This window comes from Thyridium curvatum (assembly GCF_004353045.1).
Source record: "Thyridium curvatum strain D216 chromosome Unknown NODE_56_length_292564_cov_84.152122, whole genome shotgun sequence".
In the NCBI taxonomy this organism is placed as follows: domain Eukaryota; kingdom Fungi; phylum Ascomycota; class Sordariomycetes; order Thyridiales; family Thyridiaceae; genus Thyridium; species Thyridium curvatum.
The window spans coordinates 261,713-278,681 of NW_022156811.1; the positions used below are offsets into that span (position 1 = coordinate 261,713).

The 16,969-nt window shown below is 55.7% G+C and overlaps 6 protein-coding genes across 6 annotated transcripts; 4 read left to right on the forward strand and 2 right to left on the reverse strand.

Moving 5' to 3' along the window:
* Window positions 1-307: 307 nt before the first annotated feature.
* Window positions 308-1,631, forward strand: E0L32_008499 (uncharacterized protein; the record flags this gene model as incomplete). The annotated part of the gene is made up of 2 exons (XM_031143361.1): window positions 308-1,166; window positions 1,249-1,631. The coding sequence occupies 2 exons, from the start codon at window positions 308-310 to the stop codon at window positions 1,629-1,631; spliced, it is 1,242 nt and encodes a 413-aa protein (XP_030992324.1).
* A 544-nt stretch (window positions 1,632-2,175) lies between these two features.
* On the forward strand, window positions 2,176-3,684 carry E0L32_008500 (uncharacterized protein; the record flags this gene model as incomplete). Its single annotated transcript, XM_031143362.1, has 1 exon — window positions 2,176-3,684. One exon carries the CDS (start codon window positions 2,176-2,178, stop codon window positions 3,682-3,684), a length of 1,509 nt encoding a protein of 502 aa, XP_030992325.1.
* Window positions 3,685-7,219: 3,535 nt separating this feature from the next.
* E0L32_008501 (uncharacterized protein) lies at window positions 7,220-10,185 on the forward strand (the record flags this gene model as incomplete). The annotated part of the gene is made up of 2 exons (XM_031143363.1): window positions 7,220-7,308; window positions 8,322-10,185. 2 exons carry the CDS (start codon window positions 7,220-7,222, stop codon window positions 10,183-10,185), a joined length of 1,953 nt encoding a protein of 650 aa, XP_030992326.1.
* An 881-nt stretch (window positions 10,186-11,066) lies between these two features.
* On the reverse strand, window positions 11,067-12,294 carry E0L32_008502 (uncharacterized protein; the record flags this gene model as incomplete). Its single annotated transcript, XM_031143364.1, has 2 exons — window positions 11,067-11,814; window positions 12,002-12,294. The coding sequence occupies 2 exons, from the start codon at window positions 12,292-12,294 to the stop codon at window positions 11,067-11,069; spliced, it is 1,041 nt and encodes a 346-aa protein (XP_030992327.1).
* A 552-nt stretch (window positions 12,295-12,846) lies between these two features.
* E0L32_008503 (uncharacterized protein) lies at window positions 12,847-15,221 on the reverse strand (the record flags this gene model as incomplete). The annotated part of the gene is made up of 4 exons (XM_031143365.1): window positions 12,847-13,573; window positions 13,637-14,310; window positions 14,368-14,568; window positions 14,658-15,221. 4 exons carry the CDS (start codon window positions 15,219-15,221, stop codon window positions 12,847-12,849), a joined length of 2,166 nt encoding a protein of 721 aa, XP_030992328.1.
* A 768-nt stretch (window positions 15,222-15,989) lies between these two features.
* Window positions 15,990-16,780, forward strand: E0L32_008504 (uncharacterized protein; the record flags this gene model as incomplete). Its single annotated transcript, XM_031143366.1, has 2 exons — window positions 15,990-16,280; window positions 16,361-16,780. 2 exons carry the CDS (start codon window positions 15,990-15,992, stop codon window positions 16,778-16,780), a joined length of 711 nt encoding a protein of 236 aa, XP_030992329.1.
* Between the last annotated feature and the right edge of the window lie 189 nt (window positions 16,781-16,969).

Sequence of the window (16,969 nt, forward strand, 5' to 3'; positions counted from 1 at the left end):
TGAGCTTACATGCAGGATCTCTCCAACAAGCTCCAAGCTTGGTCAGTCGGGCTGCTCGCAGCTTCGCACATTCTCCTCCCGAGTCATCTCATGTAGGCCGCAGCTCAGGATTTGCCCGCTTGTAGCCAAAAACAGGGCGGGCTCCGGGCATTGTATAAGTTCCCGTGTCTGCCCTTCTTCACGTCTAGCTAGAGCGCCTGCTCCTCTACTCCCTTGTGTACATGCAAGAAGGGCTTCCTGCGCAGCACTACCTAGCGTTTCCGTCTGTAGTCCTTGTTGTTCTCGTCGTCACGACTTGATAACCACCATGCGTGTGCAACTCTTGAGCCTGGGAGCATCCCTCCTGCCCCTTGCTGCCGCCCAATTCACTGGCAACGGTAACAGCACCAACGCCACCAGCACCGGGCCGGATGAGGACGGCAAGTACTGGATTTACGGCGAGGGCATCTCGGCGGCCTTTATCCCGTATGGAGCGTCAATCTCAAACTTACTCATCAAGGACCAGTATGGCATTGAGCGAGATATCGTGGCGGGCTTCGACAACGCCAGCTACTACGCCATTGATCGGCAACATCCACACTTTGGCGGAGTTCCTGGCCGTTACGCAAATCGCATCAAGAACAGCTCGTTTGAGATTGACGGCGAGACGTACCACATCAAGCCGAACGAGAACCCTACCAAGGACCACCCCGACGGAGTGGACACGCTCCACGGAGGCCCCAATGGTTGGGACTGGCGCAACTTCACCGTGGCATCGCGCTCGAACAACAGCATCACCTTCTCCTTCGTCGACCCGGACGGCGAGCAGGGCTTTCCCGGCGAGGTCGTGTCCTACATCACCTACACCCTCGGCAACATGACCTGGGACTTCAAGATGGTCGCCATCTCGACCACCAAGAAGACTCCCATCATGCTGAGCAGCCACACCTACTGGAACCTGGACGGCTTTGCCAACAACGACACACAGAGTGTCTTGAACCACACCTTCTACCTGCCGTACAGCGGCCAGAGGGTTGGCGTCGACAACATTCTTATCCCGACGGGCGACATCCTTGCCAACCAGCAGGGCTCGGTCAACGATTTCTGGAGTGCGCCGAAGCAGATCGGCACTGATTTCCAGAAGGAAGAGCTGAAGAACAATTGCGGCTTCAACTGCACAGGTTATGGTAAGTGACAATACGACGTTTTCTGACTGTGTTTTCTTTTTGTCACCCGATCCCGAATCGCGACTGATCCGCATACAATCAGATACCTGCTGGCTCGTCAACCGTCAGCAAGACGGCCCCTACGACTGGCGTGCAGAGGATGGCTTCGTCGCGCGGCTGCAGTCCCCCTGGTCCGGCATCCAGCTCGACATCTACTCGGACCAGGAAGCCTTCCAGATGTACTCGTGCAACGGACAGAACGGCTCCATGGCCCTCAAGAAGACCCAGGGCCTGTTCGACAACAAGGACTTCCCGCGCACCATCCCCAAGTATGGCTGCGTCGTGCTCGAGGTGGAGGACTGGATCGACGCCATCAACCAGCCCGAGTGGCAGCGAGGCAGCAAGCAGATCTACGGCCCCGGAGATGACCCGTACGTCCTCCAGGCCAGCTACAAGTTCAGTATCAATGCCACCAAGACCTCCTGAGATGGTCGTCTGAGTACAAGGGGTGGGGTTGGTCCGCTTCTGCGATGCGATAGATGAGATTATGACATTTGATACCAATTTCTGAGTGCCCAAACAACCTCAGCAAGGAGGTCCGGGCCAATGTTGGGAAGGGATGTTCTTCATCCTGCCCGACTTTAAAACTTAATAAGACACGTGGTTCTTTGTATTCTCTTGATCCAGGTTGGCAATGCCGGCTCTCTGCAGCTCCTGTGATTTTAGAGACAGCACCCAGATCGGGTTCTTCCTTGAATACCTCTTTAATTCATGGAAGAATCCATGTGGAAGGGGACTCTTTGACTTGGTGCTTAATCTACGCTGCCAAGCCTTTTAGTTCCCGGCAGTGGTCCAGCATTGGTGGGGTTGCAGCGCATTCTTGCAGCGCATTCAGTTGATCAGATGGGCGCCAAGGAATGCCAAAAAAGCCTAAAAGTTCGTCTCCGATAGACCCGCCCGCACGTTGATTAAACTCGAAAATGGAGGTTGATTCACACAACCGCATCACCAGGGTCTCGTGTCGCAGACAATGGCTTTCGACGATGACGACGACGACGTGCTAACGCAGGTGTCTCCGGCCACGGCACAGGCAGCTGCCGCCACAAACAACCCCGAAGCTGCCCGGCAGGCGGCCGAAGACGCCCTCGAAGACGAGGAGGCGCACGACTTCCGGTCCTTCGCCGCCTCGCTGAGCAAGAAGGGCGTCTCGTCCCAGTCGATCCGCAAGGGCGAGAAGGACTTTGAAGCCCACGGCACGCGCGCGCAGGAGAGCGCGCTCGAACAGAGCAGGCGCGTGTTCGAGGAGGTCCTGAGCTATACTCGTGTCCACAAGGCCGGCACGTGGGTGAGGGGATGGTACTTTCCCGATACCTGGGTGGATGCGCCGGCCGAGGGAGATGACGGTGCGCAAGGGGATGCAGAAGCTCCGAGTGCGGCAGCTGGGAAGTCAAAGGCTGTGCGGCCGGCCCTGGCACGAGAGAGGGTCGTTGTCGTCGAGGACATCCGAGGCACACTGCTGTCCTCAATGGGGAGAGTCATTCCCGGGACCAAGAGAGACCAGCCCGCGTTTGGGAAATTGTGGTTGCTGCCAGAAGAGGCCCTGTTCCTCCTAGAGAGAGGAAATCTGGACCTCTGGTGGCCTACACGGAAACTCGAAGAACTGTTCCCTGCTCAGGGCTCGGTCTCAGACGGCGAAGGAACCGCCAGTCCGCCCAAGTCTGTGCTGGCAACTGCCGAGGATGAGTTTGATGTTGGGCTGCCTTTGAGCTTGCAAGCAGCCTACTCGCTGCTCATAGGTCAGGATGGCGAGAGAGGCAAGATCTCGCTTCAAAAGTACCAAGTCTACTCTCACCTGAAGAGGGCTGGTCACCACGTCCACCGGGCCGTCGCCTTACCACCGTCGCCAACACTACGCGGCGTGGTTCAGCCTACAAGTGTATGGCAGTGGCTTTTCTCGCTCTTGTCATCGAGCCATAAGCAGAGACCACCACCACTCGGTCCGCTTGTCAGACCTGGAATCTACCACTCTTACAAGCCCATTTACGAACAGCTGTACATCATCCCCCGTCATAAGCCGACCCCGGAACCGTCGCCATCGACAGCACAAGTCCAGGAACCATTCAAGGTCTTCTTCCATATCTGGAAATCCGGCGGCGTCGCCAACTTTTCGGTGACTCGCCCGCCGCCGCCCGATTTCTACCTAGCCGTTGTCGATGCCCAGGAGACGGCCCTGCCGACTCTGGGGGAAATCTCGGCGCTGCTGGACTCGACCCCGTGGTGCCCGCCCACGAATGAGAAGTGGAAGGCGCCGCACTTGTTCCACCCGCGCCTGAAGCACGGCTTCCGCAACGTGCTGGTGGCAATCAACGACCACGGCATCATCAATTATATGCGATTCGGAGAGGGCGCATTCGGCGAGGAGTCGCTGTCCCATCGGTTCGACTGGAAGACCGGGCCTCGGGGTGCCAAGCAGGGAGGCGGGCGCGGTCGGGGAGGACACCGAGGCGGTCGTGGCAGGGGAGGCCGAGGGAGGAGGTAAACTCGGCTCATAAAGATTTAAAGATTCGGAGAGCCATCTCCTATCCGTGTTTCATCCAGGGTTGCTGCTATAGAAAGAGGGCTCGACACCAAAGAAAAGATACCCAGGGCGTTAGAGGAGTCCGGCTGTTACATGTTACATAGACCACACAGCCGCGCAAGAGTTGATTGAATCGTCTTTCCAATGAATGCCATTATTGGTTGATGAATGGTTGGGTGCTTGGCAAACACTCAAGTCCCCCTCGGGACCCAAGTGTGTTACATCTGTGGAACGCTTAGTTCCGAGTGATCAGAGTCCGATGAGCGCAAATGCTTTGGTGTCTGACCGAGCGTCACACTTAATCAACCGGATACTGGACTCTGCACAGTTGTGCTACACCATGTGGAGATGAATGATTTTCTCACAGCTGTACATATAGAGAGCCCGGCTGCAGGTATCCAGGCGCGCAGGTACTACCAATCTGCCTGTAAGAAACGGACTTGAAGTTATCTGCCCTGGTCTTTTGATGGGTCACCTGATGTGTCACAGGAAGGAAATGCATGATCGAGAGAGATGGCAAACCAGGCGGGACTACTCGGTACATGTGGCCTCTTCCTCGGCGGCGATGCCAAGCAGGCTGTCTCGCAGGCTTGCTGAACTTGCAAGAGCAAGTTGTGTGGAATTGCGGGTATTGGGTGAGACTCTCGTGCGGCCATTTAGCATTTAGGCTGGTGGGCATCGAGACAAGAGACAAAAGGCCCTCGAGATTGGTTCGACCTACCGACATTACTTGGGCAATTTAGGTGGTTCTTGAGCTCTGGCTGTCCATGTTTTTTTGTAATTCTTTTTTTTGAGTTTCGCACTTCGGGCCAACCCAAGACATCGACAGGCCTTGGACAATGGAACAATGGGGACACAGGCACTGGTGCTGAGAGAGATAGTTACCTACCCAGGTACTCCGTACTGTGCCTAGGTTGGTTCCTAGCATTGATTGATGTCACATTTCGGGGGGGGATGCGTAAGAGCAACGAGCAATGGCGGAAGATTGCACGGTTGCCAATTAATTGGACGTGTTTCGGCTATTGGTCTATTGGAAGGCTAGCAGTCTCTGCGAGTATCTGCCCCCACTTAATAACTGGCCATGTTATTACCACTCCATACTTTGTCAATCGTACTTTGTCAATCGGCAAGATGCGTGAGTGTAGATGTACCTTTGCTTGCCTCTTCTGTGTGTCGGATGCATCATCAGCTAATGCACAAAGTGTTATGGAAATTGGCGATCCCCTTCCAGTCAATCCCGCCAGTCAGTCAACCAGCAGAGCAGATTCGACACCTCAAATCCGCTGTCCTCCCCGATCATCTCTCTGAAGTGTTCTGGTGCTGTACTACTCGGGAGCCAATGCAGCATCGGATACGTGTCCTGTACTTATCCAGCTGGGTACCCTGTTTTACTTGGTAAAACCATGGGAGCTGGAGGAAAGGCTACCTAGGCGCTAGGTGAGGGTGTTGGTTGGTCTTGTGCACGTAATGCATCTTCCGTTCCAGTCAAAGACACAAGCTCATGACTAATGCATCATGCTTTTGGGCCCAGTGCCCAGTGCCCAGTGCCCAGCGACTCTTGATCGTTGATGCAAAAGTGGCTTGTTCTCCGTTGACTCTTTTGTCGTCGATCGGCGCAAATGCATGCCCGGCATGAAACAGCAGAGGCATGGGGCCAAAGTCTGCGTTTGAGATGCGATCTGTCAGGCCGCCAGCATCAAGTACCTATATGACACGATGGGAAGATGGCGAGAGGTCGCGAGAACATAACACGACTGTTACACTCTCAGTCGGGTGCGTCTCCACCCTGCTGGACTGGGCTCGCTCGTATGGGCAGGCTTAATTAGTTGCGACTAAATGAGGCCGAATTGAGCAGGGATTATGTTTGTCCTTGCAAAGTAGTGAACTTTTTATTTTCTCATGGGGGTTTCCAGAAGCCAACTCAGCACATGCGCCGAGGAACCGAGTTGGCTCACTCGCTTGGCCGCCGCTCGTATCCTTGCTTTGGAGCAAACACATTGAGCACATTGTTTGCTCCTTGTTCTTGTCCATCGCAGAGATGATAAGGGGAGGGAGGGGACAGGGAAGAGATTACCAATCTGACCAAGAGAAAAAGTTTAAAAAGCAAGAGAGGCAATCAACAGGCATAACCGCAAGATCTCCAATAGATTCCCCTCTCAGTACCTCGTGCAGGCTACCTAGGTATGTTGCCAGTCATCTCCTGGAGAGATCAAAAAGACTACCTGAGAGCAAAACAGATGGATCATGGAGAGATGAGTGTGGGTGAATGAGAGTTAGTGAGTGGGTGGGCGCAATCAGGTAGGTAAGGTAGTCAAGACTGGGTGATGGGCAAAGCAATGAGGTAGCTAGTAGCTAGCTACCTGTACCAGCCTGGGCTGGTTCACTCTGAGTCGAGGACCACACAAGAGGTCTGGGAACCTGGAACTATTTGACACTGTTAGATGTTCGCTCCTAGCTCTGCCTGGAACTTAAAACAGAGACCTCGTCTGATGATTCCCTTTTTAACCAACTGGAACTCCCGCCACCCCATCAAACTCTCATTACTCATGAGTTTCTCCCCCTTTCCCATTCCCATTCCACAACAGTCTTTTCTTTCTTTTTCTCCCCTTGCCGCTTGATTCTCTCTATCCAGCGCCTGGTTCCTGGGATAACGCCACCAGATCCTCACTCGGGTATTACTGACCGGCTCTCGTCACTCATTCAGTGGCTACTTGCACGCATACGTTCCCACCACCGCCTTTGCCGGGCTCTTGTCAAGGGCATATCTTGTGGAGAGAGACGCAGAGACGCAGAGACCGCAAACCGTTTGTTCCACCTTTTCATTTTCACCCTTCCTCTTCTTCTTCACTCACCAACTCACCCACTTTTCAGCTTGCCTTCTACTTTGTAGATTGGCGATCCATCCACCCACCCTACCCTACCTGACCTTGTCTTCCCTCGCTTCACCCCCCCCAAACCCCAAGCGCAAGGCCCAAGACAACTCATTGGCACTAGGCCCTCTGGCCGAGTTTCCTTTTCCTGACCCTCCCCCAACTCCCAACTCGAATCAAGCAATCAATCTCTTTCAAAACTCGGCCGAACTAGATTCGACGTGTCGCTTTTTTTCTTCAACTCGACTTCACCGCGCGTCATTCCCTCTTCACCACCCCTCATAAGGCAGCCCTTCCTGCTAGCTACTTTTTCGGTAGTTTTGCCCTGCTTCTTCCTTCGCCTGCCCTCTTTTCACACACCCCGACTCTCATTCCCAGACACAACACCACAATTGTCACAACGCGCTCCCTCACCGCGGGCAAAACACAAATCCGCCTGTGGCCCTCCCCCCAGCGGTAACCTGTTGTTTCTATCGGGCCATCTTACCAACCACCCACAACCACAAATAGATCATCGTTTCTGCGGCGCGCCGCCTCGTAACAAGCCCAAACGGTAATTGATACCACCGCAACACACGGACTCGCGGACTCGCTTACGCATCGGGCGCAACCATCGTCACATCACCATGGAGGGCTATCCATCCGACTTGAAGAAACAAACTCCCGCCCCAGTTGCGGATGCACCATCTGCACCTCCTTCGGCAGAACCCGAGCAGTAAGTTGCCTTGTTGTATCCATCCATGCTTCCTTCCACTTTCGCTTCACGCGAGCCTTGGGCTCTTCATCGCCATATCACTGCTCCCGTCAAGTGCCTACACAAGTACTCATCCACCACTTGCTTGCCTTGTTGTTTTTATTTTCATTCGTCGGTCGGTCGCATCATCGTAGTCTTTTCCGATTGCCGAGCTGGCTTTCCTTTCCCCTTCATTTTCGCGAGGTTCTAAATCATTTCCTCTCGCTCATCACCGTCTTATCCACTTTTGCCCCCGATTGGCAACCCCAGTCACCTCATTCCCCCAAAGTCATCACACTCAAGAGGACTTGACTTTGTTTCCTCTTTCTTGTCTACCTTCCTCACCCCCAAAAAAAGAGAGAGAAGAGAAGAAAAAAAAAGACAGTCTCCGGCTTGAAGAAAAAAAAAAGCCCCACCACGAAACGGACGAGTCGCTTCGGTGCAACGACTCCTCTCTTTCTCTTTCTCCCTCTCTCCCATCAACACACGTATGTCCAGCAATCAATCCCCTTCCCTCCACGTTAGTATTCTACACACCTTCAGCAACAGCAACAGTCTGATTCTGATGCTTCAACTCTCCCAATTCCCGAACCAGTTCCACAGGCAATCAAGCGATCGCAATTTCATTGTCTACATATCAGTCAGTTGTGCCTGACAACCCCTCCTTGCCTCGTCTCACCTTCCCGTCACCACAATTTGAGCCTCTTTCTGCGAGTTTGAGAAGCTGGCGTCAGTCAAACTGGTCTTCTCCAAAACAAGCCTCGCGAAGCTGCCCTCCAGCAGAAGGCACATTCCCACTGTTGATCTCTTCAGCTTGGAGGGTTCAATTAATCCCCGAAGCTACGTCTCTTCGAGACTGCTTCACACACACGTGCCTTGTGCACTCTTCCCGTCTTCGGTTCGGCAACTTCTCAGAGTGTCCTGCAAAGCGATTTGCTAGTCGCAAGTTGGCATCCCTCTCTCCGAGTAGCCAAGTTAACATTCATTGTCTGCAGCAATACCCCGGTCAATGGTGAGGTCAAGTCCATCGAGGAAGACCCGGTCAACGACGATAACCTCACTCCGCCCCCAGACAGCCCAATGTCGGACCCTTCTGACCCACCACACAACACGCTGGAGGACGAGATTGTAGTCGGCACCAACGCCAACGGCACCAAGTCATCGCCCCTGCGTGTCACTTCGGACCAGGAGGACGTTGATATGGAGGATGCCGAAGATCGTACTCCCATCTCGCACTACCCCAAGCGCAAGCGCGCCTCGGTCTACAACGAGCTGAACGAAGACAAGATTGAGAACAGCATGGCGGCAGGCGACGAGAGCGACATGCGTGTTGGCCCCGGCAGGCCGAGGACCCACGGTATGGCCGGTGTCAAAGGTGTCATCTTGGGGTACTGGCGCGATTCTGAGGTACCTAATGAGGAGGATAAGCATGCGGTTATCGGCTTCATTGATGTCCGCGATCGTCTGCGTACCCGTGTCCAGCCCATCAACCGTGCCGGCAAGCTCGTTATTAACGAGTGGCCCCTCCCGCCTGGTCCCGGTGGTAGCTGGGTCACTTTCGAGCGTGTCGTCTTCAACAAGCATCTCGTTAATCTCGATCACAACCAGGTCAAGGAGTACGTCAAGATCCGCACCGAGGCCATAGGTGTGCATGAGACCGAAGAGGAGATGGAGGCCAATGACAAGGCCGCTGTCAAGGAGGCCATCAGGCGCGTGCAGGAGAACCCTCCTGTCGAGACGGCCACGGCACCTGCCATTGCCTACGGCCCAGAGATCCCCGAGCATGCCGTAGTGAACCACCGCCCAGAGATGAAGAAGCGACGGACGGGCGGGGTTGGCACCATCGCGGATGGCGTCGCTGCCCCTCCCCGAAACCTCATCGACACTCTTCCCGGCACCCGCCCCACAAAGATCCTCCTCGGCTACTGGAAAGGCTCGAGCGAGCCTCGGCCAGAGGACCGCCATGCTGTCTTCGGCATCCTGGGCGCCAACGACATGTTCCGGGTCAAAGTTACGCGCGAGACTCGCGACGGTCGGCACGTGTCGGGCAACTTCCCAACCGGAGCCGGTGCCCTGTGGATCCACTGGGAAGAGGTCGAGTTTGAGCCTCACATCAAGCCGCTGGCGCGCCCAGAGATCAAGGAGTACGTTCGCGTACGCCAGCATCAAATCGATAACGGCGAATCTCCTGAGGACCGAATCGGAAACGAGACCAAGGCCGTCTACGAAGCCCAGCAGCGTGTTACCAGCGTTACGAGGCCCGAGGCTCTCCAAAATCTCACTTATGGCAATGTCGGTCCAGCCGTAGCTCCTGCGCCCGCCGTTCCGAATGGAGAGGATGGATATCCCGAGCTCAAGGCGAAGCGCGAGTACACTGGACATGAGCTGCGCCAGTCCCGCCGCAATCTTCCCGACTCCAAGGACGCTGCTCGAGCTCCTCGATATTCCCTGCCCGAGGCTTCTGAGCTTCGGGCTGCGAATCGCACCCCTAGCAACTTGGGTAACGAGGACAACATCACTAGATCCAACAACATTGCCAGGCGCGAGATCGCTCGCTTCGAGGCTCGACAGATGCGGAATGATCAGCGCGCCGCCAGCCGCGAGGCCACCGCGTCCCGCGAGAACAACAAGGCCCTCTTCTCGGATCAAGTCGGCCGTCTTAACAAGGTGTGGGCCGCCCAGGAGGCCAATCGTCTCAAGGCCGGCACTGAAGATGCCAAGATCCACATGGGAGTCAAGTACGAGCGCAAGCAGACCGGCCCCTTCCAGGGCAAGCTCGTCAGCCAGGGGACTATCATCTCGATCGACGGCGAAGACTACGTCGAGTATCGCGTGCTCACCAAGCCTACCTTCTTCTAGACCGAGCGTAGTAGCGCTTTGTCGGAATCCCACTCCAACATGCGCCATTTGTTTGGGAGGACGATTCATCACCGCTTGCCTTTGACTGACTGAGAACGCGTTTTGGGCCTTGGTCAATCCGAGGTTTATTTCTATTTCATTACTGGTTGCTATTCTGCGGCGGTTCTTCCGCAGCCATTCGCAGGACTACTCACAGTTGCGCGTCGTCCATTTTTTGTTTTTTGCTTTTATGATATTTCGTATCGCTCGAGGGGTCTTCAGGACGGTGGCAATACCCATGGGAGGATGGATCTGCTTTCGAGGGCTTCTTTTTCTATTTTTTTTTTTTTTCGCACTCTATTGCGGGTTTCGAACTCATACTGACCCAAAGCATGGCCACTACTAATACCTCTTTCCTCGCTCTCTCTCGTTCTGCACACAGGGGTCCGTTTTAGACCTCTACACTTACTTTGCGACTCTCATCAGCAAAGGAAAACGGGTCAGGGGTTACAGAAAATTATCGGAGTTTCATGGTTCATTCGTTGCGTTACTTCTTTCATTTTTTTCTCTCTCGGAAGCGGACGGGAAGCTTGATCCGGCAGGAAGTGAGCAGTCTTTCTCAGAAGTTTCGTTGGCTTATTCAACCTGCGCTGTACTATCTCTTTGTTTAACAAAAAATCGGGTTATCTTCTCAAGCGTCCACATTCTTGGGTGTGTGTGCCCATTCGTGATTGTGGCGATGATGATGATGATGATGAAATGCTAAATGTGAATGAAACCTGCTCGCGCTCTCCAATCAACGAGACATCTGCGAATGAGTATTATATGTATTTGGTCCATTTGATTATAACTATGTAGGATGACTTGGGCGAGAACTCCTTTTGCCCCCCGCCCCCCCCCAATCAGTCCAGTCTCCTCAGAGCTAGGAAGGCCAGCCTGATGCCCCGACCCCGGTAAGGCAGCGCCCTGCCGTCCTTCATGGTGACGACGGGGCGGTCCCCGGCGGCCGTCCTCACCGCGACGCCCGCGCCGCGGAACTGCACCCGCGGCGTGCTCTGCAGCTCCCGCACGTAGCTCTCCCAGTCCCACTCGGCCGCCGGCTCGATCCGGCCCTCGAGCATCTCGCCGACCTGCCGGGCGATGTGCGCCGGCGCCCCGTTGTCGCGGGCCGCGGGCAGCAGGCCGACCTCGTCCGGGAAGGGCATGTCGAGCTGCCAGACCGTCGTCGTCGTCGTCGTCACCGCCGTCGTCCGGAGCAGCCCGCCGCTGGCCCCCTTGTTCTTCTCGACCGCCGCCCGGTAGTCGCCGTCGCTCCAGCTGCTGCTGCGCCGCTGCTGCCGCTGGTGCCGGGCGAGGAAGATGACCTGCACCAGCGTCTCGAGGCGCGGCAGCCGGTTCCCTCCTGCTCCCCCACCACCACCGCCGCCGCCTCGCGGTGCCCCGCCGCGCACGGCGGCCCAGAGGCTGTGGTGGAAGGCGCTGCCGTCGCTGTCGTCGCGGGGCACGACGGCGATGTGCCGCGCCCCCGGGGGCACGGCGCCGAGGCTGGCCGTCGTGGCGAGGCAGAAGACGGTGCGCTCTAGGTCCAGGCCGGGTAGGAGGGCTGAGGGCGGCCCTCTGGCGCCAACCAGCGGCAGGGGATATGTGCCCCTATGATAGTCATGTCTGTTTGTGATGTTTTAGCAAGCACTATACTTGATGTACATATATTTCTTTTGAAGAGATTTGCTCTGGGGATGGAAGGTGGGAAAGAGGTGCCAAGTGCATGTGTGCAGCTGCGCAGACGGTTTATATGGTAGATAAGTAAGTAGGATTGGTTGGTGATTAATACACATACGCGAGTTCTACGGGCCTTGCGACACGTCGCCATTCTTGCCGGGCCTCGTGACAGACGAGCCCTATCCTGCCGGATCTCCTAAACAGGTCCATCTTGGGATGGCCGGCGTGTATGCGTGCCCCGAGGCCGTCGAACTGCCGGTGGGTTACGCCGACGAGCGCGAAGGGCTCTGCCGCGATGGCCCATTGCCAGATCTCGGCGCGGAGCTCGGCCGGCAGGTCGGGGAACAGGGTGAAGACAGCATCTGGCTGGCTTGACAGGACGTTGTCCTTTGGTGGGAGAGATGAGGCCATTGTCTCTCAAAGACATAACTAGAGTGGTGGATGCCGGGCTTTGTCGGGGCCAGGCACAGCAACATGTGGTGGTTGAAATGATAACCACACTCTGGATTGTATAAAATGCTCTTCTCGAATTGAAAATAGCCGGGCAAAATACCCCAAGCCGACAGTTGAGCGATGCCCTATCCTCAGTTATGTTATGCAGGTGGGCACTGGACTCGTTGCTTCCGAGGCGATTCAACAATTGCCTGACGTGACTAATAAGTTTGATGTCGAGTTCATGATGCCACCCACCCAAAGTCAAAAAGTCACAAGTATATCGGGCCATCCCGCTCGAGGTCAATTCCGAGTCATTCTCAACCAACACATCTCCTGACCAAGACTCGAGGTACCTTGAAAACCCGTCTAGGAACCACTGTAGTATATTGTAGATGTTGTTACAAGATGCTCCGCTATCGGCGCTTCGAAAGAAACCGTCAAATCTCAGCTTTCCAACTTGCTTTAACTCCAGGTAGATCAGATATGATGGGCTCATATGACAAAGTCACCAGACGTTTACACTGGCGGCTAAGAAGCCGTCAGCTCCTCCATTCTCCTCTCGAGCTCAGGCACCTGCCTCAGCCGCACCTCGAGATCCTCCTTCTCGTCCTCGAGCCTGAGGCGCCTGTCTGCGTCGAGCTTCGTGAAGACGTAATTGCCCTGCCCGTCGAACTGCAAGATATGGCTGTGGTACTTCCACAGACTGCGCCGGTGGCTGACCGTCATCAGAGTCACGCCCAGGCTCTTGGCGTTGTCGTACATGACCTTCTCCATCTCGAGGGTGACGCTCGACGTGCACTCGTCGAGGATAGCATACCGCGGCTTGTGGTAGAACAGCCGCGCCATGGCGACGCGCTGCTGTACGCCGCCGCTCAGTACGTCGCGCCACTCGGCTTCGGCGTCCCACCCCTCGGGGTACATGTCGACGAGGTGCTCGAGGTTCAGGATCTTGAGCATATCAAGTAGCTCGGCGTCCGTGACGCCCTTGGCTCGTACGGTACGGAGGCCGTCGGGATAAGTGATCTGCTGGCGGAGAGACCCGCGCGACAGGTAGGGTCTCTGAGGGATGTAGAAGATGTCGGTGAAGGGCGGCTTATAGACGGTCCCACCGTATACGGGCCAGAGGCCACCGAGAATACGGAACAAGGAAGACTTCCCGCACCCGTTCGGCCCGACCACCAGAAGGTGGTCACCCTGCTTGAGCGAGAAAGAGAGAGCCTTGACAAGGACATCGCCGTTGGGTGAAATGATGGGGCTGGTATGGAGAGTCAGTATCAATATGCACCAAGGGTAGCAAGGGCAAAGGAAAGTATCTTACACGTCGATGAATTTGATGTCTCTGCTCTCGACAACTTTGCCACGGCCCTTGAGAACGGCCTCATTGTCTTCGGTACCGGAGCTCGAGACAAGCTTCTTCTCAAAGTGGCCGGCCTGGATATCATCCATGACGTTGAGCAGGGATGCGACGCGTGATGTGTAGCCTGCAAGCTCCATGATCTCGCGGTAGGAGAACATGATGCGGCCAAAGGCATCGGATGCGGACAGAAGCATTCGCCTATTGGTGACGAAGCTCTCGGTCCTATCACCCATGTTCATCGAGACCTGGCCCGGGAGCTTGACAAAGACGGGCACACTGCAGAGCAGGAGACCGAGGGCGCCCCAGAAATACTTGATGACAAAGTCCTCCATGAAGCCGTGATAGAAACGACGACGTAGTATGTAGTTGACGTGCTTGATCAGTGTGAAGTAGCCCTTATCCAAGGTGTCCTTCTCCGCCTCGTGGCCGGCGTATAGCGCGACCTCCTCGCTGTGGTCGATCAAGCGCGAGTGCTGGAAGCGGAATTCACCCTCCAACCGTGCTTCATCGGCCACGTATTTGCCGAAAGGTGGCGTGAGGGCCCTCATGACGTTCGCCGATAGTTGGACTAGCAATGACATGAACACGACACCCTCGCCGCCGACGCTCTTGGATAAAGACCAAGTGTAGATCGTCTGCCGCTGGGTTAGCACTTGGACAGCTGTATCAGAGGAAATTCATCGAGGGCCTACCATATCCAAGATTGGCTTGGCCAAATTGCTGTAAAGTTCTGCTAGACTATTTGAGAACTTGGCCACATCGACAGCGATGAGCTGATCCGGATTCTTTATCCTGTCGTCCAGCGCCGAAATGCCATAGAAGGTCAACTGTGAGAGATACTTGTCGTGGATGTACTGTGTCAACCGGGTACGGTACTTGAGTGACAGTTCGGCCTGGTGATATGAAAGCTGTTTTATAGATTACCACCGTCAGCATGGAACCATCCTCAACGGTGACCACGGGTTTGTCTTGTGCTACTCACCATGGAGTTGGTAAAGGTAGCCGGGATGGCTATCAGCATCCACCAAATAATCCGCATGAGGAACTCCTTGCCGTTGCCCTTTACCAAACTCTTGACAATGGCACCGTCCATCTCGGCCACCTTGAGACTGATCAATGTCCTGATCACCAGGAAGAAGCTGTGGCTGATCAGCAGGCGTGTCTCATGGCTCCTCCAGCCGGGTACCACAATGCGCAGGAGGCGCAGCAGGGAGCGGAAGAACTCCCTGTTCAGCTCGACCTTCTTCCTCCTCTTGCCGCCGCCCTTGGCTGCGTCGCCGGCCGCCTCATCCTCCTGGTCGGCGCCAGTGGTCGAGGTGGTGCCGGAGCGCTGAGCGCGACGCTCGGCCTCGCGTGCCGAGGCGGCTTTCTGCTCTTGGACTGCGTGGCGGACGCGATTGACAAGGGCGACGAAGAGGGTCAGCCAGACGGCGCGGGAGATGCGGGTGCGGTTGGAGAGGTAGAGGCGCGTGATCTCGGCGACGACGCCGCGGATGGTCCGCTCGCGCAGGGGCGGCGACACCATCTTGGACGGAGCGGGCGCCATAGTCACTCAGGGGGATGTGGTTATCGTCGTTGAGCAACAGACCGCAGGCTTGAATGATCGAGACAGTCTGTTCACGGAGGAAAGTAGAGGCCCGAAGTCGCTCGCGAGTCGCACGGCTTCAAGGGTCGAGAGGCCGAACCATGAGGGGTCAAGGACGGAGAGAGCGCGCAAGGACGGTTGAGCCTTGGTAGAAGCTACTGTCTGTCTATCCGGTCCAAAGCGATTGACAGGGTTGAATATCGAATTGTTGTTGTAGTACGTAACATTCCGGACGAGACTCAGTTTGCGGGATGGGCTGGCACATGTCTAAGTCGAGGTGGGTGGCAGGCCAGGACCAACCGTAGCGTAGACTTACAATTGCATTGTCCCTCGGCGTTGCGTCACCGAGAAATGCAGCACTAAATTGTGTCCGCTTCCAGCGACTCGGGGTACCTGGAGGACAGCACTGGAGATCAAGCGCCCCCCAAAAAGCAGCGCGGGTTTTGGCATGTGATCACTACGCAAATCCACTAGGCTGGAAGTAGACATGCTGACATGCTCCCCAGTGTGGAGTTTTCTGTGGGGTACGAATCTGTGCCTCCTGTTTTGGCAGGTCAGTATGGAGTTATCAACAGCAACTCTACTTGTAACTACCTAAGGTAGCTTCAATAGCTAGCTGTATATGCTCGACAGCTCGACAGGACAAGCTCCGAATCTGATCCGACGTTTGGGATAGTCGCTCTCCTTCAGGCGTGTGCGTTTACTAGAACACCTCCGTCCGCCTCAGCCATGGCTGCACTATCTCGCCTGGTGTGCCTCTTGACATACGTCTCCCTTGTCCTGGCCAACACGGAGAAGATCGTCTTCAAGGGGCCCCGGACCATCAACGTCCCCTCCCAGCACCCGACCATCAACGACCTCCAGCTCGACGTCCTAGCGCCGGCCCAGCCGTCCATAAGAACTCGTCTTCGCGCAGCCTTCCCCAGCGAATCCTCGGCCAGAGGCCCGTCGACATGGTTTCTGCTCGACGACCTCAAGCCCGGCCAGCGATATGAAGTTCGCGTCTGCTGGGCAGCTACCGTGAGTTTCGAGCCAGCTCACCACCCCTTGCCGACGCTCGCGCGTCTATTCTATCAACTGACCAATGTCCGTACATGTAGCAGCCGACAGCTTTCCATCTGAAAGCTATCCCTGTCCCCCTGGTCTGGGACACGCCCGAGCTCATCACTTCACTGTGGGACTACTCGACGTCCCGCCTCCAAGAGGCCGGCGACGCAGAACAGAAGACGCAGCCCAAGGAGAAAAAGGCCGACCGTGAGGCGTCTGTTCTTTTCCTCCAGGTCTCGGCCGCTGCCGATTACTACACCACCGACGCCAAGCTGATGGAGAATGTGCCACCAGTCGACGTGGACGTCATCCTCGACCCCTACATCCTCAATATACTCCCTCAATCCATGGTGCCGACCATCTGCTATGTCATCGTGATATCCACCATCGCCTGGCTGGTTGCGCAGCAAATCGCCGGGTGGCTGCGCAGGGTTGCTCTCAGCGGAGCTGACAAGGAGAAAAAGACGCAATAGAGAGACTCGACCTTCTCAAGCATCAAGAGAGCACATTTCCTTTCCATATATTTCGACACTACTCATGCAAAGGCCATATAACCTAACAGCCAAAGGGAAAGATTTCCTCCGCTCGCCCTCTATGAAAATGCATCAATTCGTCACCAGATCGCTCAAATATGCGCACCATCTCGGACCATCCACCTCCTT